The sequence below is a fragment of the Notechis scutatus genome, chromosome 9 (genome assembly GCF_049901735.1).
Source record: "Notechis scutatus isolate UNSWTSFEM ecotype Mainland chromosome 9, rNotScu1.2, whole genome shotgun sequence".
NCBI lineage: Eukaryota > Metazoa > Chordata > Lepidosauria > Squamata > Elapidae > Notechis > Notechis scutatus.
The window spans coordinates 7,362,300-7,388,111 of NC_142017.1; the positions used below are offsets into that span (position 1 = coordinate 7,362,300).

A 25,812-nucleotide genomic window follows, 5' to 3' on the forward strand; every position below is an offset into this window, starting at 1 on the left:
AGGAAGCAAACGGACCTTGGGTGTCAGGCCAAGCCTGTAACATCCTATTGAACTAAATATCCCCCGTTTTAAGACATAGGGGCATTAATTTTGATGGAAGAACAGGTAAATAGATGTAGCAGGACTAGGCCAGGCTTCACCTGTGTTAAGAAAACCCACCCAAAAGGCATATCATTTTAGCTTTGCTTCCTCAGCACCTCCTGCATTCTTCTTACGTAACCCAATATGCAGCCCTGTGCAGGAGTGAAGCCACACTCAAATAAATTCCTGTAGGAACTTGCATGTGATTGCAGTTTTGGATTGACAAAATTAGGACAGTCTTCAACATCTTGTTGGATAGAAGATTGTAATCCAAATTTGCATCAAAAGGCTGCAACATGTTTATTTATTTGAATATTTGAAGGAGCGTGATTTTCAGTTTTTTAAGTTTCCAAAGGGGGGGGGGGGACAACTATATCCTGTTCTTAAAAATGAAATTACTTCTTCCTCGGGATAAAACAATCTAGCCTTTATACCAATAAGCTCAGATCAAATTCCTCTTGAAAGTAAACAGGTTTTGCAGAAGAGAGAGGGGATTGTGGGTCGATATCCTAAAATTTTCGTGTAACTTGCAGGGCAGGAGGTGATTGTATTTACAGTTAAGCTAGGACAACTCAGCTATTGCATAGCTTTTAAGAAAGCTTTTAAGACAGAAGGCAATGCCCTGTTGCAAACATTCATTTAATCCTGTGACTTGCACAGCTGAAGACCCAACTGTCTGTCTCGAAGTATAAAATGCTTATACATTATTCTATCATACAAAGAAAGTCCTTGAAGATTCATGGAGGTCAACCATAAACTCAAATTATTTGCAGTTGTTGCCTTATAACCAGAACATAGAGAGGTTGGAGTGGTAATTCAAAGAGTCAACATAACTGCTAAGCGTTATTCCCTTCTATCTCTCCAACCTCCCCTTAGGATCTGAGCTAAAGTTTCACAAAAAGCTGTCCTTTGATGCTTCTAAAAATCTGAGTCATGAACACAAAGTCAACCTCAAAAGTCACAGAGACTTAGCAGTACAAGTGTTCTATCAAGAGACAATTTTTCAGAATTCCATCTACATGAATTTTATCTTAAGTTCTCAGAGCAAGAAGATACATACTCCCATGTTTGAGCTTCTACAATGTTTCCACCCACACCCCACAGATGTAGTAGTGATTTCTCTATTTTTACAAGGTATATATCCTATGTGACATTTCTATTGGTCACTAAATAAAGACTGTAAGTTGAGGACTGTAGCATATCTAGCCAACTTCTAAAAACAAACTAAGGCTTTGAATATAGTACTGTGATGCAGTTGGAGGATGCAGGCACATCTACAATTCTGACCGCTTTCGATAGGAAGATCCTGCTGGGATTTTCCCGAATTAAGAGCCATTCTCCAAAGTCTTAAAAACAGATCTCACTAGATCCATTTACTTTTGACCAAGAGGGATACACCTTCACCAATCAGGCAATTTTACAACCTGTTCATCAAGGTGACAAAAACTAAACCCAATCAGAACTTCAAAGTGCATTCTTCCATTTTTAATTCTAATGGAAGAGCAGCTTCAAGCATTTCAATAAATGTTTAGCTAAATTCACTTAATGTTTCCTGTATTGATACAGGCATAAACTCAAGATCTGGGGAAATGGATGCAAATAACCATTTTATTTTCAGTCTCCCAATAAGGGCCTTTTCTTCAAATGTCAAGTCACTCAAGTGTTTCCAAATGAGAAATAGACCAAGTTTATTATGCAATAAATTATTAAAACCAGTTGCCTTCTGCTTTAACTATATCAAGGAGTTTCTTTACATGAAGGGGATGCAGGAAAAGTTGCCATCTGTTTCTTCAACTTGACTTAACTGTTGCTTTTCCACAAAGGGCAGTCAGCTGGTTCTGAGGAAGGAAAAAGCAATTTGTGTTAAGTATCTCTTTAGAACTCTTAAACATCAGTTTGGGGGGGGTTATTCCTGGTTTTTGGTGGATTGGTATTTCAAAAACGATAAATGAATGGATTTTATGTGAGGGTAGAACTTATTCCATGTCATTTAATGCCCAAACAAAACGGGAAGCTGCTTTTAGCAAAATGATTATCCTTAATGTCATCTTTGTTTCTATTCAAGTCTATTCGCCCTGAAGAAAGTCTATGTGTCCACTAAAAATCGGTGTTGACCTGATGGCATAGAATTGAACAGTCTCGTAAGCCTCACTTCTCAGACCCACAGCGTGGATCTCTCCAGTCCAATGATTTAATTTCCTTTTTTTTCCTTGGCAGACCCATTCTAAATAAGAATAAGAATAGGGAATACTATGGGATGAAGCTCCTATTTATGTCCAAGGTGAAAATAAGTTTTCCAGTTTGCCAAATTCAACCCAGCTGCCATTTTGCAGAATTGCTGGTGTCTACCTATGGCAACTGGTGTGAGTATCCATCACAGGCTCTCAATGTTACCTATATATCGCTTGGCTGAAAAAGTTTCCTACTTTTCACCATTTGGAGAGAAGGGATTCAGACCAGCTCAGAACTGACCACAGCTGAAGAGAAGCCCTCTGAAGAGGGGAAATTCCACAATTCTCCCAAAAGTATAGATGTAGGGGGACAGCCAGCCATTTCTCAAAATACTTTGCTTCCAACACTTACCACCAGGGTGTGGATGTGCTGGACGGTGTCATTATTTAACAGCTGCACATCAATGTTTTGGATGTCATCCCCGGATGAGCAAAGAGTCTGAAAAAAAAAACCAGAAGCCATTTGGAATGTACCTACAGGTAATCCTCAACTTACAACTTTTCCTTCAGCAACCAAAGTCATGATGGTGCTAAAAAAAACCCTCCAATCCTCACACTTATGGTTGTTGCAGCATCTAACAGTCTCATGATCAAAATTTAGGCGCTGGAAACTAGCACGCATTTATGATGGTCACAGCATTCCAAGGTCGCCTGATTGACATTTCCAACTTTCCAGCTGGCTCCCAACAAGCACAGTCAATGTGGAAAAGCCAACTATAAGTCCAATCAAGGCAAAATGAGGTAATTAGTCTGGCAGGGCAAAAGAAAGATTTCTCGATGTGAAGGAACAGCAGTAATTCAACATGGTTGGGAGGATGCCAGGAATGGAGATACCAAAGTCAACACAAGATAAGCTCACTGTTTGTTCCCAGCAGACGTCGCACTCAGCTTGCATCTCTTTTAAACTCTCATTCCCAGGTGTGGCTAATGAAGGGAATCAGGGCCCTTTCCTCCCCCGTAAGCCCCGCAACCCACATTGCTCTCTTATCTGTTCCTTCCTGCGTGCCCTAGGATGAAGAAGGGGTGGGCCTGGGTCTTCCTCTGAACTCCCTCTCCCTTGTTCTACCTCCCCCCTGCTCTGCCCAGTCAGACTTAGCCCTTCCCCAGTTTCCTCCACAGCCAATGGAGCCACACTCCCACTCCCTGTCAGCTGTTCGTGTTCCTCCTTGGATTTAAACTCCGACAGGGGCATGGCATGACCAGATTCATGCAGCTTCTTAACATGCAATAATCAGAACATGGAGACGTGTATCCATCTATGTATATATACTCCCATCAAGCAAAGCCAGTTCTGCTACAGCCAAAGCCCATAAGAGCCATACCTGCCCATCGGTCAGTGGTATGTTGACAAAAGGAAGGGATCGTTCAGGGGGCATCGAAGAACTGCGAAGACTTGAAGCTTGAGTTCTCTGAGACGGTCCTGTGGAGAGCCCCCTCTGTGAAAATCTAGCAAGAGAAAAATGAGTGAGGGTAGACAAAAAGAGCTTGGTCTGAGTTTTTGAAATATCTTCAAAAAGATCAGGCTGCAAGTATCAACTGTATGTACTTATACATCCAGTTATAGGTAAGTAGGTAGGTATAGAATTAAAATGTATTGCTCCCCAATTCCATATATGCAAACACAATGTACACAAGCAGGTAGCTTCACAAGATATTTTTTTTAAAAAAGTGCAGCTGCTTTAAAGAGACAGTTTGTTAAAGCAGCCATGCTTTTGTTCCTCTATTTCTAGGCTGTCAGGGCACTGCCATCAGATCATTTTGTCCCCCAAGTCCCAGAGCAGGCAAGGTCACCTGAACACCCAGAGGGCAGCTTTCCCCCAAAGGATCCCCAGAGACCTGCAAATAGAGAGATGGATCAGAGATGGATCCATTCAGAAAACACGGGGGGGGGGTTTCCCCCTTCTTGCACCTGACAACAGCACAAATGCCCCCACGATCGCTTAGTTTCTGCTGTGCGCCGTAGTGACGTTGCCTTCCTCTTCTCTACCCACCTGGGGTCAATGGGCTCAAGCTATCCTTTGCTGAACTGGTGCCCATACACCCTATTTTGACAGCATCCAAAGACATCTTCCAGATGTGGATAGTTCCAATACGCTCATCTTTTTGGGGAGGCAGGTTTGGGTGCTACAATGACTTGAAACGGAAGGAAGACAAGCAGGGTAGGGAATCGGCAACGGGAACAATCCGTTTCATGCGGTGGTCATTTTGGGCTGACTCAAGCGTAGGTGGAGAGCCCTTCAACTCTGGAAGCAGACATACAGCCTCTCCGCAGGTCCAATTAGTGCTTTAAAAGTTGTTCAGAGTCTGTCCTTTAAAACAAACCCGCAATATTGACCTTTTAGAGCCTGAGCCGGTGAACCTGGGAGTAGATCTGGGTGGCTCGCGCAGAGAAGCCGATCGCTCGATGCGTCTCATGTTTGGAGTGGAGCACACAGATGCAGACCTGAGGGAAGACACCAGTCCTTGAATTATTTCCCACACTCACACACAATATTTGAGTGGTGTGGGGGCCTAGTGGTGGAGTTCTTGCCTCACAATCAAGACTGTGAGTTCTATCCTAGGTAGAGGCAGATCTCTCTCTCTCTCTCCCTCTCTCTCCCCCCTCTCTCTCTCCCCTCCCTCTCTCTCCTCTCTCTCTCTCCACAATGAGAATATATCTGCTGAACAAAACTCCACATTGGTGACAGGAAGGGCATCTGGCCAGTAAACACCCAGCTCCATTCAGTTGCACAGACTCCACCCCACAAGGGATTATGGGGTTATTAAAAGAAGATGATGATACACACCCAATATTTCTTCCTATGATTGCTCCTATTTTACCTTCCTGCAAATACAACTAGGATGCACTTGATTTAAGACCTAAATAATTGGGGGAGTGGGGAATCTGCATAGAAACAGTAGCTGGCTTTCTTTGCTTGAAACCCAAAAGGATTCCTGCAAGCAACTTGTAACTTCTTAACCGAGCCACTTGCTTTTGCAAAAGAAGACCCCTAGCCTTCAACGGTTTTAAGGCCATTCCAGCTAAATTAAATTCTATCAGCTTGATGCTTAAAATTCACCTCCATTAAAATAAAAAAGACAGCCTGTGCCTAAAGCTGCTTATGATACATATTAAGACAAATGCTACAAGAAAATTCCAGTCCAGAACAAATTCTGATTATCTGTCCACCAGCCTCTTTTCCATATTTTCATTCCTCTGCTAAAAAGTCCATTTGCATCTTTGGCAATCAAGTCATGCTCACTCCTTACTGCTTCATTACTGAGATTTTCCCCTTAAGAGGGTTCCCTTCCTCTCCAATTTTGGACATCCGATGCGCTAAACACTTAGTCTCTCCCCTCAAATATTGCCAAGGACCTCAGCCATCTAGTGGTGTCATTTTTTCATCAATCCATCTCAGTGGACAAATCACCTTCATTTTTAAGTACAGGATGACTTGAAAACATCAACTTTCTCTTACCTGCAGAGAATACCTTTTTTATCCGTGATGGCAGAAGTCAGTGACTTAGTTTTAAATACCTGCAAGATAAAATAAGCAGTTTATCTTCTATCTATCTATCATCTATCTATCTATCTATCTATCTATCTATCTATCTATCTATCTATCTATCTGCAAAATACCCCTCATGCATCATCACAAAATCTCCAGAACCGTAAAGCCTACAAACTTGAAATTTGGCATGTATGTTCCTCTTGGCTTCTAGGTGCTCACTAAGAAAGGATTTTTAGAAATGACCATCAGAGCATTAGTATTTCCTATATTATTATTATTAACGCCCTCTGATGCTAAGGAGTTCTACTCTCTCTCCCCGCCTGAAAAAAAATCTGTTCCAAATGCAAAACACAAGCAGAGGAGAGGAGTTTCAGTTTTACTTTCACAGCACCAAGCAGCTTTTGTACAGAACAGTTGAGCTAAGCCACGCCCAGGCTCCTTGCTGTCGCCTTCTTGCTCACACAGCAAATACTGTTTCATTTTCCAAACAGGACGCTAGCCAGATGAATACCAACGAATGAAATACAAACCTGGTACAAAGGTGCCTTCAAACTTGCAAAGAAAACAGGTTTCAAGAAAGCAGAATGGACAATTATCCTTTTCCCACTTACTTTCTGAGATGTTTTCTTGCTTTGCATCCCCTGTTCATCTTCTGCTTCCTTATATTCCACAATTGTGGTGACTTTAACTGGAAAGGACATTTGGGTCAAGAGTTAAGAGACTAACAATGGGTACGAGTACAGCTGTGCCTGCTTCAAAAATGACTGAACAGGTTTCAAGTTTAGACCTTAAGGGTTCAGTCGCAGCTAATCTTTTTTTGACATAGGTGTGGCCCTCATAAACAGCCATTTTTTTGCACTACAACTATGGTAAGATGGGTTCAAATGGTCTTTCCATGATCAGTGTGCTCTCTTGATCCCCTTTTAAAGCAGCTCCTGGCAGTTCATTGTTATTAATTTTTTTAGATGATAATTAAAAAGACAATTATGATTGGGAATTAAAGAGGAGTTAATTAAATGATGTATAAGGTAAAGGGGTGGTACACTCAAATTGGTAATTATGGGGGAAATTTTTTTTTGAACTGTTTGAATTGGGATGGAATTTTTGAAATGATGAAATAAGAATATGCAATGAAATTGCAAACCTGACAGATAAAACTATAAAGTATAATGAATATGAAGATATGAGAATTATTTAAAGTAAAAAGAAATAGGTTAAGAAATGAATGGAAAACATATAAAATAAGTCTGAGAAAAGTACTTGGGAAAATTCATAGAAAATGTGTAATGTAATGATAGGATATGAAATCAAAGGTGAAAGATGAATATGTAACCAGGGTTATGTCTGTATGGAAATGTGAAAACCTGGAATCATGCTGTTCACTAAAAAAGATGTTTTTAAGATGTAAAAAAATAAAAAAAACTTTTTACAAAAAAAGAGCAGCTCCTGGCATTCCCAAGTTCTTTAGAACTTCTCAGCAAGTAGATCTTGACTACGAAGTCAAGAAACAAAGGTCCATTGATTTGGCTGCTGTCCAAGATAAGAAACTAGAATCAAGCAACTGTTGGTGCCTTTCAGAGGTCTTAAGATACCATTACTCCCTTCAGCTCCAAAAAGGATCAGTACAGAAGAATTTGAGAAGAGCACAGAAAATAATTTCTTTTCGTACCAGGAGGAGCACTTCAGATTTACCTCGCTTGCTGTTTGTCCTTATTAATCTGGGATTGTGCAGGTTTCCAACGCCACAGTTACTCTTTAGAGACATTGGGGAGAAAAGGGGAAAAATTAAGACTAACATCACACAGGTTCCTTTACTCAGATTAGGTACAAATGAGCAATTTCTAGCTATGTAAATAATCAGAATTAAGCTTTCGGGACCCTGCTCATAGTTCCATATCTGGAAGAAATGACAAGAGATACAGGTGTTACTTAACAAGCCATGACGCCTTGGGTCAAGTTTTCAGAAATATTTCCTCACCAGATTGCTCAGTGGCTACAACAAGGGCAGAGCTTCTAATGTACTGGAAAATTTCTTAAAAATTTAGGAAGATATTCAGAGATGCATCTGCCTCAAAAGTACAGGTAGTAGTCCTCAATTTGTGACAATAACTGAGCCCAAAATTTGTTGCTAAGCAAGACATTTGTTAAGGGAGTTTTGCCCCATTGTACAGCCCTTTTTTTGGCCACGGTCATTAAGTAAATCACTGCAGTTGTTAAGTCAGTAACATGGTTGTTAAGTGAATCTGGCTTCCCCATTGACATTGCTTGTCGCAAAAGGTGATTGTATGAGCCTTCCAACCATCATAAATATGAGTCAGTTGCCAAGCTTCCAAATTCTGATCATGTGACCATGGGGATGTTCCAACAGTTATAAAGTGTGAAAAAACGGTCATAAGTCCATTTTTTTCAGTGCCGTTGCAACTTTGAACAGTCACTAAATGGATGGTCGTAAGTGAAGGACTATCTATAGTCCACATTGAACTGTGTAGCACAGTCAAACATGAGTTGTCATCCCTGAAAATCTTTTTTTTTTGTCATTGTGTATTATGTCACAGATACTTCAATCATTTTATGCCATAAAATATTTTATAAAATTTGCCAAAATTTCAATTTAACACATAGATAGAATTCTTTATTGGTCAAGTGTGATTGGACACACAAGGAATTTGTCTTGGTGCAAATGCTCTCAGTGTACATAAAAGAAAAGATAGATTCGTCAAGAGTCAGGAATCATAAGGTACAACACTTAATGATAATCATAGAGTACAATAAGCAATCAAATCATACTAGGAAACAGTCAATATAAATTGTAAGGATACAAGTGACAAAGTTACAGTCATACAGTCACAAGTGGGAGGGGATGGGTGATAAGGAATGATGAGAAGATTAACAGTAATAGTAGTGCAGACTTTGTAAATAGTTGGACAGTGTTGAGGGAATTATTTGTTTAGCAGAGTGATGGTGTTTGGGGGAAAAAACTGTCCTTGTGTCTAGTTGTTCTGGTGTGCAGTGCCCTATAGTGTCGTTTTGAGGGAAGGAGTTGAAACAGTTTATGTCCAGGATGTGAGGGGTCTATAAATATTTTCACAGCCCTCTTTTTGACTCGTGCAGTGTAGAGGGAAGGCAGGTTGATAGTAATTGTTTTTTCTGCAGTTATGACTCCTAGATTCTGTAAATTAGCCCATTTGAGCTATTTTGGTTCAAAAATTGTTGCCCTAAGATGCACAGTTTCACCCAGTTAAACATTACAGACAAGAGAGTTTTAATAGTATATAAATAGAAGAACTATTTCCATCCCCACCAATTTATCACAGATCTCCCAATTTGTATAGGTATAACAAGACTGCCAATCCCATTCCCAATGTTTTAATATACTGGGCAGATACTTACTGCCTCCAGAGTGGCGACAGCTGTTGCTGCAGCTGCATCTTCTTCTTTGAGATCTGAAAGAACCGAGATTAAACCATCATGCTAATGCAGCTGGCTGCCCACTCTCAAAAGTGACTTGCCTCCTACAGGTCAGAAATATCTGGAGCTGAGAATCACAAATTCTCAGGATCTGCATCCAAGCAGGCTTATAAGCAGCAAAGACCACTAGAGATTGAAATTTAGCACCTGCTGTAGATGTAGCCATATTTAGTTGAATGTAGCTCAACCTCAAAAAGCTAAGCATGGACAGGAAACTCTGGGACTAGAATCAAGAATGGGAAGTCAAAAAGATAACCCAGAAGAAAACTGTGGCAAATCATGTCCAGCTTGTTTTATTTTTTTTTAAAAAAACAGATGAGTCCATAGAAGAACCAGGGGACACACAATAGCAGTGTTCCAATATTTGAGGGGCTGCCACAGAAAGAAGGGTGTTCAATCTATTTTTCAAGGCACTTGAAGGCGAGACAAGGAATAATGGATGGAAACTGATCAAGGAGAGATTCAACCTGGAAATAAGGAGAATTTTTCTGACAGTGAGAACTATCAATCAATGGAACAGAAGTTGCCTTCAGAAGTTGTGGGAGCTTCATCACTGGAAGCTTTCAAGAAGAGACTGGACTGCCACCTGTAGGACAAGGGTCTTCAAACTTGGCAAGTTTAAGACTTGTGGACTTCAATTTCCAGAATTCCTGAGCTAACATGACTGGAGGAGGAAATCTGGGAGTTGAAATCCACAAGTCTTAAAGTTGTCAAGTTTGAAGACCCCTGGTGTAGGGTCTCCTGCTTGGAGAGGGGGTTGGACTACCTACAAGGTCCATTCTAAATCTATTAATCTGTGAGTTATTAGTTTGGAGAAACGTTCAGCCATGGAAACACTCTTGGGTGGGTTGGAGCCAGTCATTCTCCTTTAGTGGGTCACAGTGAGAAGAGAACATTGCCTTGAGATATGAGGGGGGAGGTCCCTTCCTCTTATGCCACTTCGTCTCAACTCACAGATATGGAAGGATTCTTAGGAAGACCAACACCAAAGTAGGCTCTGCAAACTTTACAAATGGGCTGGCCCTGCTTCAGGAAAAGAAAGGCTGGTCTAGAAGGGAGAAAAGCAGGGTAGGCAGCAAGGCCCAAGGCTCACCCAACAAGTCTTTCCTCTTCATTTTTCTCATGTCTGGGGGCAAAGCCAGCAGCTCCACTTGGAAGGCCTTCTCAGCCATCTGCAGAAGCGAAGCCAGTTCTTTCTTCATCTCTTGTAGGTGTTCCTTTGCTTGAACAGAGAAATGGGTACCAACAAAAGAGAATGCTGTACATCAGGAGTTGGTCCCACCTTGGCCACTAAAAGACTTGTGGACTTCAACTCCCAGCATTCCCCAGCCGGCCATGCTGGGAATCCTGGGAGTTGAAGTCCACCAGTCTTTAAAGTGGCCAAGGTTGGACCAACCCTTGGCTCTATATGTAGCTGAGGGTTGAACTGGGACATCCTTGATGCTCTCTGGACTTGATTGTTTTCTTGCAGACATTTTGTTACTCAACTGGGGAACACCTTCAGCACCAAAGGTGTTACTCAGCTGAAATTTCAGCAAGAAAGCTGACCAAGAGCACCAGGGACTCAGTAGGAGTTGAAAAGTGTGTCAACCTTTCCCCCCACCAAAAAAGGTGAAGCAAAAGGAAATAGATGGGAGGGAGGATGTGATATCTAGTTCGCTTAACCCTGATTTACAAACAAGATTCATTCAAGACGAAGTCAGCCACATTATGCCCAGCCAGTTGCACCATCCATGAAGGCAGAGAGGATATTCAGCAGGTTCTGACAGGTACTAGAGAACCGGAAAATTTGAGTAGTTTGGACAACCAGCAAATCCCACCTCTGACTAGCCCCGCCCCCCATCTATTCTCTGCCTCCCCAGTCCCAGCTGATTGGCCGGGTCTTTCTTGGTTGCCCTGCACAGGAGAAAGGAGCTGGAAAGCAGGTTAGTGGGGTGGGATGGAAATGGGGATTTACAGTATCCTTCCCCTGCCACGCCTGCCATGCCATGTCCACCAAGGCACACCCACAGAACCAGTAGTAAGAAAAAAAATTGAATACCACCACTGCATGAAGGGGTTACTGAATTAACCACAATGGGCAAGGGCTTCCCCTCCAAGGATAAACCCATAAATCTGAAATCTACTAATCACAGGGATGAAGTTCCCACACAGTATGAAGCCAAAACTAACCAACCATGTTGTATTTACCCCAAGACAAATTCCTTGTGTGTCCAATCACACTTGGCCAATAAAGTATTCTACTCTACCTCTACCTCTACCTCTACTCTACCTCTACCTCTACCTCTACCTCTACCTCTACTCTACCTCTACCCTACTCTACCTCTACCCTACTCTACCTCTACCTCTACCCTACTCTACCTCTACCCTACCCTACCTCTACCCTACCCTACTCTACCCTACCCTACCCTACCTCTACCTCTACTCTACCCTACCTCTACCCTAGCTTAGTATGAGGAGATCACAGGATCTCCTAACTTCTCCTGCCAAGTTATGGGATGCCCGACTCTTTAACTCCCACGACTCCGAGGTCTTAGCAGAAGGGTTCTTGTAGTAGTTCAACAAAAACCTCTGAAGATCCTGGTTGGGGAAAATGGAAGGACACCCACCCACCCCTTTCAGAGAGAGGGAGACTAACGGTGTGAATGAAATGACCCCAAAGGGAGGCGCCCCTTTCCTGAAGCCTCACCCTGGTGGTCGAAATCCTGCAGAAAGAGACTGATCCGCTGGTGCCTCTGCTCTTTGCTCAAGACGCTCCGATCCGGTTCGACTCCGGAGTCGGCGCTGCGCTTCTTGGAGGCTTCCAGCTGCTTCCTGAACGCCATGGAGAAGGAACCGATGCCTCTCCAAAAGAAACGCAGAGGGACCGGCTAAACTGGGGGGGATATTTATAGAGTCCCAGCCCCCGCCCCGTGGACACGCCCCCAAGAGGGGGTTGATGTGGGGGGAGGTAGTAGGCGCGATTCCCAACTGAGCTTGTTTTGGGGCTGTAGAAGCAACGCAAAGAGATTCAGGTGGGCTAGATTTTTTTTGAACACCCCCCCCTCCCAAAAGCTGGGATGGGGGCAGTTCTGCACCTGCTAATTCAGATTGCCCGGCCAACAGACAAAGGAGGGGGGAGAGAATGGCAGCTACATTACTCCCTCCTCACAATCCGACCCCTAAACCTGAAAGTCTAACTAGAGTCAGACTTGGGGTTCCTATTATCTGCGTGCAATGCTTTAAACCTGGTTACTGTGTTCTGTCTGGGTTTTGCAGCCCGTAGGATCAGAAGCTGATGCAAACTGGCTGGCTTTGCAAACGACCCAAACCTAACTTGGAAGGAACCAAAGTTAAAAGCAACCAAGGTTAACGTATATAGCGATTCGTGTAGCTTTTGCACCTAAGCTGGAGTTGCAAACAGCCACCTGACTATGGTTCCCTGAATTCAGTTCTTAGTTCATATAATGCACCTGATTGCTGATCAAATCCAACCAACAGTTTTATCAATCTGGGATCCCAACTTATGTTAGGGTGTTTAATGACCTCAGACATTTAATGAGGTTCCCTTGTTTTTGCCTTGGAAAATGGATCAATATGAGCCCAACCATGGTTAAGCATTGCCCTGGCTAATGATGCGTGAACCAGGGTTATCCGACATCATGCAAATTAGTAAATGACTTCCACAGTTCATAATAGCTCTTTTATTTGTAAAGATCTTTAAAAAGTCACCCGAGAACAGGATGAAAAACATCAGAAGGCAGGAAAAACAAACTTAGACCATCACAATGTTAGCTTGCCTTGGTAATGGTTCTTGGCATAAAAAAATGAAACAACTCCCATAGTTTGATTATTTTGGAACTATTTGAGGATCGTATCCATCAAAGCTTGGAAGCAGATCTAAGAAAATGGCCATCACTAGCTAAGGACAATTAAGTGGACTGTTAATTTCCTTGCAGTAATGACAAATGTGATAAATCAGCCCTAACAATGCTTATATTATGCACCAAATTCAGAGATGTAATAAACCCAAAAATGTTAGAAATCAAGAGGCACCATAAAATACAGCTCCCAACACGAGGAAAACTAGAAGTTGATGTCTTACAGTTAGAAGTAAATGAAAAGTATCACTACTTCCCATTTTTTAAAAATACAAAGAAAAGAAATATCTCTGTAAAAACATTACTTAGAAACATGTAAACTTGACATAATTTTCAGTAGCATTAAAAAGTTAACACGAGAATAAAAAAATGAAAGACTACAAATGCTTATTTCCCATCCGTACCATATGAAAATGTTTACTTACTTACAAAAATATATATTTTAATTGCAACTGCTCAAGATGAAGCTTAACATTCTCTTGGACTGATTGACTACATACATGTCATGTAGTATATGGCAACGATGGGGGGGAATTGCCACTGCTTTGAGAACTGGTATCCTCTTACAAATGGATGCCATCAATAAAATATAAAATATGATTTAAGAGCCAGCCAATTGTAATTTTTAGTATAATCTAAGGTTAGTTCAGAATTCAACAGAACTTACTCGCAACCAAACATAATAATCATTAAGAAAATAGTGTAGCTAGCAACTTCCAATGGAAAAGATGTTTGATATGAAGGTTTTGGAAAATGGCTCAGCCACTCAAAATAACATATAATCTTAGTAGTTAAGACTGAAACTTTCTGAGTACTGATGGTACATTTATGATATCAGTTGTAACAACTCAACTAACATGGCAAACTTCAATATGAGAAACCTTCAGATCGTTAAATCTGTAACTCTCATAGTATCTGAAGATCATTAGGTAGGAAGCCATTCTAAATCTTATTTTATGATACCCAAGTGTAAGAGAAGTCTTAGAGGTTGAGAAGAGGTATTTAAAAACCACACTTAATAGCTATTTCAGTCTTATCTGGCAAAGAGCCAGAGGTGGTATTCAGCAGGTTCTGACCAGTTCTGGAGAACCAATAGGGGACATTTTGAGTAGTTCAGAGAACCAGCAAATACCACCTCTGACTAGCTCCGCCCCCATCTATTCTCTGCCTCCCGAGTCCCAGCTGATTGGCTGGGTCTTTTTTGGTCGCACTGCACAGGAGAATGGAGCTGGAAAGTAGGTTAGTGGGGTGGGGAGGGAATGGGGATTTTGCAGTATATCCTTCCCCTGCCACGCCCACCAAGCCACCCCCACCACTAGTAAAAGAATTTGAATCCCACCACTGCAAAGAGCCCTTCAGTGAAGCAATCTGGGAAAAAGAAGCTCAAACTATCCTTGGAGATTGGCACCTTAATGAATTCACTAAGGTGAGGACATTCAATCTTTTCTTCTTCTGGAATTCAACTGATTAATGAAACTCCATGTGATTTTTTTCCTTCTACTGTAGGGTCGGATCCCATTAAGAGGATCCCATTAAGATGAAACAAGGATCAAAGTAGCAAGCAAGATCCCATTTTGTCATGTGAAAAGCATTCTGTTTCTTATCTTATCCCATTATTTGTGTTTTTATGTACTGCTACAAAGAACTGGTTATCCACAGATCGGCCTTTTAGTATATCAAACATTTACCCAATTAAGAGACTTGAATGAATGGCTTTGATCAGTTGAAATTCGACAACCAGGATCACCATTTGAAGCAGACGTAAGTTTCCAAGTCAAGTCCCAGTCTAATATCTAATTTAAATTCAAGAGACAGATCTGAAGGCATCTGAATATTCATGGAGGCAATATCAAATTGGACCCTTTCTTATTGCTCAATCTTGTCTACATTGGCCTCTTTACAATTATTCAAGAGCAATCAGAAACCTTTTCATAAAGAACAGTGATCAAGAAAATCAACAAATGTGCAAATGTTCTTCTATTATCAACTTGTGTTTACCGTGCAAAGATATAATCCAATACCCCAACAAGGCCGTCGTCGTCTTCTTTTGCTTCATTGCCTCCCAATTTCTGAAGACCTCACACTCATCAAGGCCAAAGGAAGCTTAGACCCACTAATTCTATCTTGGAAACAGCTGGCTAAAATTAGGTAGGAATTTAAGTATTGTTATAGTCCCCTACGTCTCTTTCCAGTTCCTTTCCTTCTATGTATTTCCCAGCCCTGCTTGAAAGCAGATAACATGAGATTTCTTCTGATCAAAGAAGAGAAATGTTGTATTTTACATGTGGAGGCAATCTCGTCAGGAATTCAAAAGGCACTCAGTTCATTCTCTGATGGTCAGAACAAAATCTTGGGCCTCTTGTTTTATCCCGAAAAATTGCAAGTATTGCAAAGATTGCAATACTTCTATTTGCAAAAGATTTCTGTCTAACTCCCATAGACAGGCTTGACCAGAAGAGTGCAAAATCATCTATGCCTTTAGTTTTGTGTATCTTCTTTTTGAAAATGTGGGTATCTTCTATTTTGAAAGAAAAGCATAGAAGATTGTTTATCAACACCCAAACATCCAACCTAATCAAGTTTGGCTTTCATACTGTGGGACAAAGGCAAATTTTGCAACATCCCACTTTGCAACCAATGACTGCATTAATCAATCTTTTAACGCATTTCCCGCATCTTATTATTGTAAGTTTGTTCCAGTATTTTACTAGTCTTTTCTATCAAACTGAAGCTCCAGTAATTGTAATTCCACCATGAATTTGATTTAAAAAAAAGACAGCCCCCTCTAAAAAGCATATTTTTCTCTCTTGCGGCTTGAATACACTTTCAAAAATACAGTCTAAAAAAAAAGAGTCTTTATTTTAAGAGTATTCCTCCAGAAAATTTATATGGAAATCTTTCACTTTCTTCAATAAGATCTTTAGTTTCTCGGCTTGTGGGAGAATCGTCATCCTAGAAGGAAAAGAAGAGGTACTTGAATAAATATTTTGTGGAAATTACAGGGGAAGAATCCCATAGTAACTTTGACAAGAGCATCTGTAAGGTCAAACCTACCTAAAGTGATACGTTCCTTTTCTTTGGCCAAACCCACTTCCGGGTACAACACAGATTCCAGTTTCTTCTAAAAGTTTCATACAGTAGAACATGTCGGGAGCCATTTGATGGGCCTGGAGTAATTTGAAGTGAAAGGAAGTTAATTGCTAATCACATAGTCCTTTTCAAATTGCTGTGCTTGCTTCTGAATGCCACACTATTCTGCAACACTTAAATCTGAATGTTCTCATGTTCAAATATAGAATGGAATGGAATAGGAATATAGAATAGAATAGGAAGAATAGAATAGAATAGAAAACAGAATAAAATAGAAAACAGAATAGAATAAAATAAAATAGAAAACAGAATAGAATAAAATAGAAAACAGAATAGGGTAGAATAGAAAACAGAATAGAATAAAACAGAAAATAAAATAGAATAAAATAGAAAACAGAATAGAACGGAACAGAACAGAACGGAACAGAACAGATATATCCTATTGTTTAAAAGCATGTTCTCCAAGAAGCAAACATAACTACCTTTTCATTTACTGGAAGAGTAGAGCTATTTGGTAACACATAAGATATCCAGCTGATAAACCAGCTTTTCCAATGCTAGGCTCACATTCCCATCATGGATAGTATCACCCCCATAATGCAGCTTAATAAGTGAAACAGGCAATAAAACACATAAAGTATATCTTAGGTGCAAACTCAGCCAGCTTTTGGTTCCATTAAGGAGATGCAGCTAAACAACCGTGGCTTAGTGTAATGCACACATGTTTTACCTAAAGCAGGAGAACAGCTCCCGTTTCATTTCAGCTGCAGTAGCATTTCTTGTAGAGAGACAAGGCATTCTCACCTCTGCTATTTCAATGGCCTTGGCAGGGATAAATATCCGTGGGAAGGCGTACATGGCCCCTTGAAGTGGATTGCAGTGGAGCCCTGGCACTTGATTGAACAAATCTTCGGTGAGTTTGGCTTTCATCGCGAGGTTGTTCAAGACCGACTCCTTTTCCTGTGTTGTCAGGAAAAGTGAAAGAATGTCACACAGAGGGACACCTCAACTGGGCAGTTCAAACCAGCTGGCACTCTTCTACAGCTCTTCCTTTATTTCTTAGAGAGCATCAGTTCTTCAGGTTTTCAGCACCATCTAAAATTTCCCTCCATCTAAATTTTTGGTATATAAAATGAGAGCAGATGCCACTCTCTGCTAGCACTGATGATGTTACCTAGTTTGGCAATGAAACCAGAAGTGGTATTCAGCCGGTTCTGACCAGTTCTGGAGAACCGGTAAGTGGAAATTTTGAGTAGTTCTGGAGAAACGGCAAATACCGCCTCTGATTGGCCCCCTCCAACCCCATCTCTCCTCTGCCTCCCATTGAGTCCCAGCTGATTGGCTGGGTCTTCTTTGGTTGCCCTGCCCAGGAGAACGGAGCTGGAAAGCAGGTTAGTTGGGTGGGGAGGGAATGGGGATTTTGCTGTTTTCTTCCCCTGCTGCGCCCACCAAGCCACACCCACCAAGCCAAGCCACGTCCACAGAACCGGTAGTAGAAAACTTTGAATCCCACCACTGAATGAAATGTCTGCAAAAAAAAAAAAACCCACCAGGCTTAGAGAACACCAAACACTCTAAATCTAAACTTCCATCATCCCATAATCTGCATTTGCTTGGCTGGAGAACAGAAGAAGCTTCTTAGATTCAGTACCTTGTATCTCACTAGCTAAAGAAATCATGGGTAGGATAAATGAGTGAGTAAGCAAAAAAATATTCCTGCAAGGAGGACATAAATCAACGGTGATAGTTTATTGTAACATAAAATTGCCCAGAATACACTTGACTTGATTCTTCAGTTACCTTCAGTTCTTAAGTTTTGTTAGGCACTGTTTCTGTCAAATATTATCTGGGTTCCTGTATGAAACCAGCCAGGGGTGTAAATTATTTACAGTCCAGTCTAATCATATACGATTCCAGCGTGAATCCAGAAACTACCACTGAAAACATTGTTATCAGTGTGTTTAAACACTACCTACCCCCTTCAGACAATTGTACATGTTCTTGGTCTGGCATCCTCACATACTGGTTGGAAATGATTAAAGTTAAGTTCAAAGGCAAATTTGAAAAGGCACCAGATGGAGGAAGTTTGGATGAATGGAAGATTAGCTACTTTGTTTTTAAATAGAAAGTATGCCTTAAGAAAGTTCAAAACATTCTCAAAGATCCATCTCATCCTGGGCACACACACCCCCTTTTTTTTTTGAACTGTGACCATCTGGCAGACGGTACAGGATAATAATAAAAACAAGGACAAATAGGCTGAAAAACAGCTTCTATCCCAGGGCAGTAACTCTTTTGAATTCTACTGTATAGTGCTATATGAATGCAATATCAGGGGTTTTCAATTCAACGTGTAGAATGTGAAGGATGTGAGTTTGTGTTTATTTTCATAGTCACAATGTACGCTGAAGATGGTATTTAATTTCATTGTACGAGGTGCAATGATAATAAAGTAAACTAAAACTAAACTAAACTAAAATAGATGTTTGAAAATGGAAAGGGAATTCAGTTTTGGAAAATGGATCAGAGACGAATCCTTAAATTGGATAAATCAAAAAGGTGATTTTTGTCTTGGTGTATTTTTAATTTGCATCTATCTCTTCTGGCTGCCAGAGGTTCAAGAGCTTTAAGAAGGGCAGTAAAATGAAAACATCTCAAATATATGAACAAACCTTAATGAATTGGGCATAGGATTCATCTCCAGGAACAGGAGGGTTCACGACAACATCCATAGCAGCTTGACCTGAGACGGGTGGACACAGACGGACAGAGAGGAGCTTAAGTAGCTGCCCTTTAATTTCTGGGTGCAGGTTTATCACCTCCATATAGCCGCCTCGGTAGCCACACCTGAACACCAGGCAGAAGCCACAGGAACAGAAAAGAGAAGAAAAGGAGAAAGGGGTGAGGAAACGTGAGGGTGAGAAAAACCAGCATGAAATTCTCGCAGTGGCAGAAATGCAACCTATAAAGTCTACAGCTAATGCAGGATCCAATTTTAATCTTCTTCTGAGAAAGGAATGGCAGCTGCTTGGTGGATTAGGCTGGCATATAAACCAGGGTTATGCATTGTGGCAGAGAATTTTTAAAAAAATTCAGAGTTCGTATGGACATAAACATTCTTTTTTTCCCCTTTATCGTTAAGGTTTAAGTTATCTGAACCATCAGAGCATTAATAATCTCCAATCAACTCCCTATAAATACTACTGTACCCAAATAATATAAGGTGCTACTTGTTTTGGTAATAGTAGCTTTTTTTTTTTTTAACAAAAATCGACATGCCACACCTGTGCAATTCAAGCCACACCCCTTTTATACGAAAGAAGTGAGGGATTGACCTTGCCACGGCAAGTGATTCAGTAAATGGATTAAATTTATATTTACCGACAAAGAAACAAATATAAATTTAACATAAAATAGGTTGTGGCGAAAGCCACTGGCCTGCGAAGGCTCCTGGATTGGGGCTGAGAGATGAAAGTGGAAGCAGTATGCTCTGTCCCATAATTGGGTAGACCAGGTTGCCCTGATAGAAAAAATAACCCATTTAAGTAAATGGATATTGCACAGCTACAATTCAGAGGTGGTATTCAGCAGGTTCTGACCAGTTCTGGAGAACCGGGAGCGGAAATTTTGAATAGTTTGGAGAACGGGCAAATACCACCTCTGACTGGAGATTTTACAGTATCCTTCCCCTGCCATGCCCACCAAGCCATGCCCACAGAACCGGTAGCAAAAGAATTTGAATCCCACCACTGCTACAATTCCATCCTCGACCGTTGAAACTTACTCGCCCATGTAGCCCTTGGAAGTGGAATGAAAAGAAGCGAGTTCGACATTATTCCAGTAATCGGGTCCCATCTCATAAAGGATTTTTTTGAAGGAGTAAAACTGGCAGTTCTCCGAGTAAACGTTGTCTTGATACACCTGCACCCCAGAAAAGACAGGATTTCAGGGGGTTCTCAACTTATGACCATAAGGGAACCTACCCAAAGCTCATCAACACAAAACCCATGCAATTTTACGACCTTGCTTTGCAGCGGGCGGTAAGCGAATCACCATGGCTATTACCTACACCTGTTGTTTGCTATGGGGCAACTAAATGCTGAGTTTCAGCAAAAGCTATAAATTACGGTCACATGATTGTGGGATATGTCTACTCTAAAGCCTCTACTCTACTCTACTCTACTCTGCTCTACTCTACTCTACTCTAAATATGGGTCAATTACTCAGCGTCCCAATGTGGATGTCAACTCATAAAACATTTCTATGGCTGTTTTATAGTTGCCAACAGAAAGAGCAGTGCAGCAGCTTGGAATCAAAAGTGCATTCCATTCATAGTTTTTCAGAGATTGTAACCAGGTGACTGAAGTTTCTGCTGTGCAAAAATCTAATTGGAGAACATGATTGATGACTCTTGGCTATGGACGTGTTTTGTTGGAGAATATGAATTAAGATACACCCAGAGGGGTGGGGGAAAACCAGGGTCAGGGGTGACAGTGAATTACGTGTCTCGGAGTCGGCTACTCCTAGGTCATGCTGACATGTTAACTCCCAATAAATCCTGTGTAGTTTTGGAAGTTTAGCTTGAGACTCATGATTTAATTGGGGTAACTGCCAGAATCCTGACAGTGGATAAATGACCACGGGGAGGCCTCGTCCTTAGGAACCAGGTTATAAATATCTTTCAGGAGGACTGTAATAACTTCGAACAGTCACTAAGTGAGCATTCATAGGTTGAGGACTACCTGTAGGTTCCTACATTATAACATCATTTTTTAATACTCGGCAGGGAAGAATCTAGAGCTCTTGATGCTCTTTATGTCATGGAATCTTCTCTTTATACCCAGCAGAGTTGTTTTCTGATTTTTTTAAAAAGTTCTTTGAATGTAAATACAAACATTACTGTGCTCCAAAGAAAGTCCCAGACTCTAATATTCGGAGTTTCATGAGAGTCTTATCAGCAAGTAAATATGCACTAAACCACACAATTTTCATTTTCTAAGAACAGAAATAGCAATTAGACTTATAATACCTCTTCGCAGTGCTTTGCAGCCCTCTCTAAGCAGTTTACAGAGTCAGTCTATTACCCTCAACAATCTGGGTCCTCATTTTATCAATCTCGGAAGGATGGAAGGCCGAGTCAACCTCAAGCCGGTCAGGATCGAACTCCAGACATTGGCAGAGTAAGCCTGCAGTACTGCATTCTAACCACTGCACCACCATGGCTCTTCAAGAATGGTCATGAAACATATGGAAGGCCCAGGAATAGGCCCTCCATAGGTTTCATGGATTGGATGAGGCATTTCTCTAGGACAAATAATGTATCGAGCTTGTCCTTTAGTATCTGACAGTTTTGTGATCGGCCCCCCTGATCCCGACGGCCATTTTGTGAGAACATCACAGCAATAGGTGCTCTCCAATTTCCAAATATGTTGCTGTCTACAAAGCTGAATATTTTCATTACCTCATCAGCCAAAAGAAACAGCTTCTCTTCCCATGCAAAGTGTATCACCTCTTCAATACATTTTCTATTTTGAACTTGACCTGAAATTCAGGAAGAAATAGGGGGGGAAAAAAAGATTCAAACCACTCCTCTTTTCCAATGAAACAGAGGTTACGTCAATCATTTCTTCATTCCAGAACAAAAGAGCATCTGTCTTCGCTTTTGATGTGAGGGTTAGGGAGGGTGCACAAGGTTGTGAGGGATGCACAGCAAGAGGGGCAGGGGGACAGCGTGAGGGAATGCACAAGGGAAGTGTGGCGAGGGTTGGGAAGGATGCGCAGGAGATGTGGCGAGGCTCTGAGAGGGTTTGAGGAGTGTGTGCAAATGGCTAGCACAAGTGCAGAATGGTTGGGAAAAGTTGCGTAGGTGAGGGAGACCTATCTTATGGACTTGTGACCTTTCCTGCCGGCTTCCCCAATGACTTTCTGGGGAAGCCAGCGGGCAAAGTTGCAAATGTTGTAAGTGTGAGCCAGTTGCACACAATCACATGACCGCAGAGATGCTGGGGTGACTAGAACTCTGAAGACCGGTCATCACCACCATGTTTAAGCGCTGTTGAATGTTGGCTGAACAATGGTCGTACCTCGAGGACCGCCTGTACACAGACATCATTATTTACTACAACCAGGCCATAGAGAAATGACACAGAAAAAGTGGGAAGAGCAGACCCATAGAAGTTTTGCACACCTGTGGGGTTTCCAGGATTAATGATGCAAAGGACCTTGGGATTACAATACGCTTTGGCTTCATATAAGGAGCGGCGTAATTCGTTCACATCTAGGGCCCAGCAGTTCTCTTCGTCCAGGTAATAGTTTACCTGGATGGCATCCAATTCGGAAATAGCAGCAGAATATAAAGGATACTGAGGAATTGGGATCATCACTCCGGTCCGGGTTCTTCCTCCCCCAGAGACGAGGATCTTGAGAATGGTCTGGAAGATGGAGGAAAGATAAGTTGGATTAGAATTTCCTTTGCTTCTCAAACTGCATTGAATACACAAGAGTATATTTCGGAGTTAGAAAAAAAATCAACCAGAAAAGAACTTTAAGATCTTGAAAAGGCTGGATCAGTAGAATTGCTGATCCAGAAATACTGAACAGGTAAGTCCTCAAGTTATAACCACAATGGAGCCCCAAATTTTTTTATGGCTAAGTGAAACATTTGTTAAATGAGTTTCACGACTTTTCTTGCCAGAGTTGTTAAGCGAATCATTGCATGTCAACTCAAAAAACATTTTGTATACACGTTTTGTAGTTGACAACAGAAAGAAAGGGGGGGAGTTTCAAAGAGCAGGTGGCAGTGTGGAATCGAAAGTACATTTCATTCATATTTTCTTCAAACACTGATTAGATGACTGAAGCTTTGGCTGTGCAAAAAATCTAATTGGAGAGCATGATTGATGACTCTTAGCTATGGATGTTTTTCGTTGGATGATACACCCAGAGAGTGAGGGGGAAAGCAGGATCAAGGATGACAGTGAATTGCGTGTCTCAGAGTTGGCTACGCCCAGGTAAATGCTGGATGTAGAATGTTACCTTCAAATAAATCCCCTTTAGTTTTGGGAGTGTGGCTCAAGGCTCATGATTTCATTGGAGTAACTGCCGGAACCCTGACAGATAGCCAACTCTGAGATACATAATTCACTGTCACCCTTGATCCCGCTTTCCCCCACCACTCCTCTGGGTGTTATCAGCCATCAAAAAAGTTAGTGACACGGTTGTTAAGTGAATCTGGATTCCCCATTGACCTTGCTTGTCAGAAGGTCACAAAAAGTGATTGCAAGACCCAGGGATACTGTAACCGTCATCAATAGGAGTCAATAACCAAGCATCTGAATTTTGATCATGGAGATGCTGCTACGGTTGCAAGGGTGAAAAAAAGTCGGTCCTAAGTCACTTTTTTCAGTGCCGTTGTAACTTTGAACGGTCACTAAAGGAACTGTGGTAAGTCAAGGACTACCTGCAATACCAAACTGGGCCAGGTGATGGCATTTTAATCGTGTCATTTGTTTTGTTTAAGGTAGCAAAAACAGCCAGATGCAGGAAAGGAACTGTTTGAGAATTACCGGTACTTGTATGTTAATGTAACTTCAAGTTGTTAAGTGACCGATTACAAGTTGAAGGTTACCTCTAACCCAACCATGGGGGGAAAATTGGGTTTTCTCCTGGCAGTCATCCAGAACTGCAGTCTGGATGATCTTTACAGCCAGAATTTTACAGCCCAAACAAAGGGGAGGAAATGTTGAGACCAGACGAGAAAGAGATTTCTACCTTTAGCAGACTAGACTGAGCATTTCTTTTCAGGTTCTTTCATTCGGTCTGAATAAACCTGGGTCCTTGGTCCCAAACATCAGAAGATGCTCCCAATGCCACTTACAGCAATGCCGTCACTTGCGCCTGTGGTCAAGTAGATGTTCTCTGGATCTGCAGGGACGCCGCCATCTCGCCGCTCAATGTACACCGCTACGTCTTCACGGATGCAATTGACTCCTTGGCTGGCGCTGTACGAACCTGTGAAAGGAAGGAAAATGCCAGCTTTCGAAACCCCCGAAAGATGTGTGGAAATTCTTCTAAGAAGTTTCCTAACCCTCTATCTGTAACATCTGCCCATCAAATAAACTCTTTCATCAATTAACATATTGAGAAAGAATAAAGATTAAATCTGAGTCAGATTTCTCCCATCCTTCTGTCTCTGCCTTGAAACCAAAACAGATCAAACGGTACGTTTGTCACTTCAAGCTGAGGTCAAACATTGCTCATTATGAGCACTGATGATGTTACCTAGTTTAGTAATGAAACGTCTGCAAGAAACCACCGAATTCAGAGAGCACTAAGAACCCTCACAGTCACAGTTCTCCCACACTCCTCTTAGTGAGAGAACAAAAGTTGGTCCTTTACAACAAACAGAATAAAAATATACCCAGGACACACAGGGACCCAGAGAGCTTTGAGTAATAATTTGGAGAAAGCTGATGTTCTGTTTTATGGTTCAATTATATCTTGTAAGGTGCTTTTTTAAAAAACAACAACAGACCCCCCGAGATATTTCTTTTGTGAGTGTTTCAACTTTTCTGTGCACTCTATGATGCTGTCTGGATCTTGGAATTTTGGAATATATTTGGAACTATTTTACTGCAGGAAAGATTTACCAAACATGGCCCTGCCATAATGACAAGGAGCAATGACATCCTTTTCTCATATCAAAATAGTACATGGTGGTGTTTTTTTTTTGTTGATATCAGGGTGATCAATGACAAGATGCATTGATCAAAGCATCTCCAATAATCCCAGGAGGCTCAACCTTACATGCAAAGAATAAAAACAGGACTTGTTTCTCAGACATGAAGACACGACATACCTCAGCATATACATTATTGTGTCAGGGTTGTCTGTGGGAATTGCTATCTGTTTCCTCGCGGCGTGCAAGGACAACGGGCCTTCTGGTAGTTGTTTGTAACACGAGGCGAGGACAAGGTCGAAATGTTGCCACTTCTTACCCAGAATTGTAGCAAACTTAAACTTTACAGCTTTGTATTCTCATATGGTATTTTGTGTGATGTAATGAGTTTGTAACAACACACTAACAAAAAATTGCAAAGCGTTAACAAAGATTGCTTCTAATAAAAGAGGGTGTCAGAGCTTGCCCTGTGCTCTCATCCCGATTTGGCTTCAAGGCGACTGCCTCAGTGTCTTCATTCATGAGAGACCACCATAACTGGTGACCCGACGTGATCATCTGCGGGTGGTACGTCTTTGGACCATCCATACTCATCGGCTGGCATAGCCTTGGTATACCTCATCCCTGATTCGATCGCAGGCGATCGCCGTGGATCCCTTCGTGAGTATGGGTGGAGGATTCTCTCGGGACCAGAAATTGCACATTGAGGAACTAAGAGAATCAACCAAACGAAATTTTTCCTTTTTAAAGAGGGGCTCTCTTGAAAAACCCCTCAGTAAAGCCTCTTTAGACACTTCCGAAATGATGGCTGCAGCTATCACCAGAGGTAATAAACCATCTGGTAATTGTTACAATTGTGGGAAGCCTGGTCATTTTAAATCACAATGTCGAGCCCCGGCGGGGGCAGCAAAGCC

The 25,812-nt window shown here is 41.5% G+C and overlaps 2 protein-coding genes across 4 annotated transcripts in view; both read right to left on the bottom strand.

Moving 5' to 3' along the window:
• Window positions 1-1,665: 1,665 nt before the first annotated feature.
• LOC113417486 (borealin-2-like) lies at window positions 1,666-12,116 on the bottom strand. Of its 2 annotated transcripts, none has more exons than XM_026675905.2 (10): window positions 11,961-12,116; window positions 10,365-10,493; window positions 9,194-9,246; window positions 7,496-7,556; window positions 6,415-6,491; window positions 5,771-5,829; window positions 4,648-4,755; window positions 3,635-3,758; window positions 2,665-2,751; window positions 1,666-1,919 (listed from the first exon to the last, which is right to left on the bottom strand). In XM_026675905.2, exons 1-10 carry the CDS (start codon window positions 12,094-12,096, stop codon window positions 1,872-1,874), a joined length of 882 nt encoding a protein of 293 aa, XP_026531690.2. In that variant the 5' UTR covers window positions 12,097-12,116; the 3' UTR covers window positions 1,666-1,871. The 2 variants fall into 2 exon arrangements, with proteins under 2 accessions (XP_026531690.2, XP_087827632.1); XM_087971506.1 differs by having other exon boundaries at window positions 10,365-10,529.
• Window positions 12,117-12,939: 823 nt separating this feature from the next.
• The window catches only part of GPT2 (glutamic--pyruvic transaminase 2), a 34,592-nt gene continuing 21,719 nt past the window's right edge, over window positions 12,940-25,812 (bottom strand). For both annotated transcript variants that reach the window (XM_026675904.2, XM_026675903.2), the window contains exons 5-12: window positions 24,098-24,231; window positions 22,409-22,652; window positions 21,683-21,762; window positions 20,006-20,142; window positions 18,894-19,068; window positions 17,026-17,181; window positions 16,186-16,298; window positions 12,940-16,083 (exon numbers count right to left, since the gene is read on the bottom strand). In XM_026675904.2, coding sequence (XP_026531689.1) covers window positions 15,993-16,083; window positions 16,186-16,298; window positions 17,026-17,181; window positions 18,894-19,068; window positions 20,006-20,142; window positions 21,683-21,762; window positions 22,409-22,652; window positions 24,098-24,231 — 1,130 coding nt within the window. In that variant the 3' untranslated portion in view covers window positions 12,940-15,992. The remainder of the gene's footprint in view (window positions 16,084-16,185; window positions 16,299-17,025; window positions 17,182-18,893; window positions 19,069-20,005; window positions 20,143-21,682; window positions 21,763-22,408; window positions 22,653-24,097; window positions 24,232-25,812) is intronic.

Excerpts from the sequence above, each read along its gene's own strand:
- LOC113417486 (XM_087971506.1), bottom strand. The coding sequence starts at position 12,096 with ATGGCGTTCAGGAAGCAGCTGGAAGCCTCCAAGAAGCGCAGCGCCGAC. Across the intron at positions 2,752-3,634 it reads TACCACTGACCGATGGGCAG|ACTCTTTGCTCATCCGGGGA; the intron begins GTATGGCTCTTA and ends TTTTTTTTTCAG. Across the intron at positions 1,920-2,664 it reads AGCACATCCACACCCTGGTG|AACCAGCTGACTGCCCTTTG; the intron begins GTAAGTGTTGGA and ends TTCCTTCCTCAG.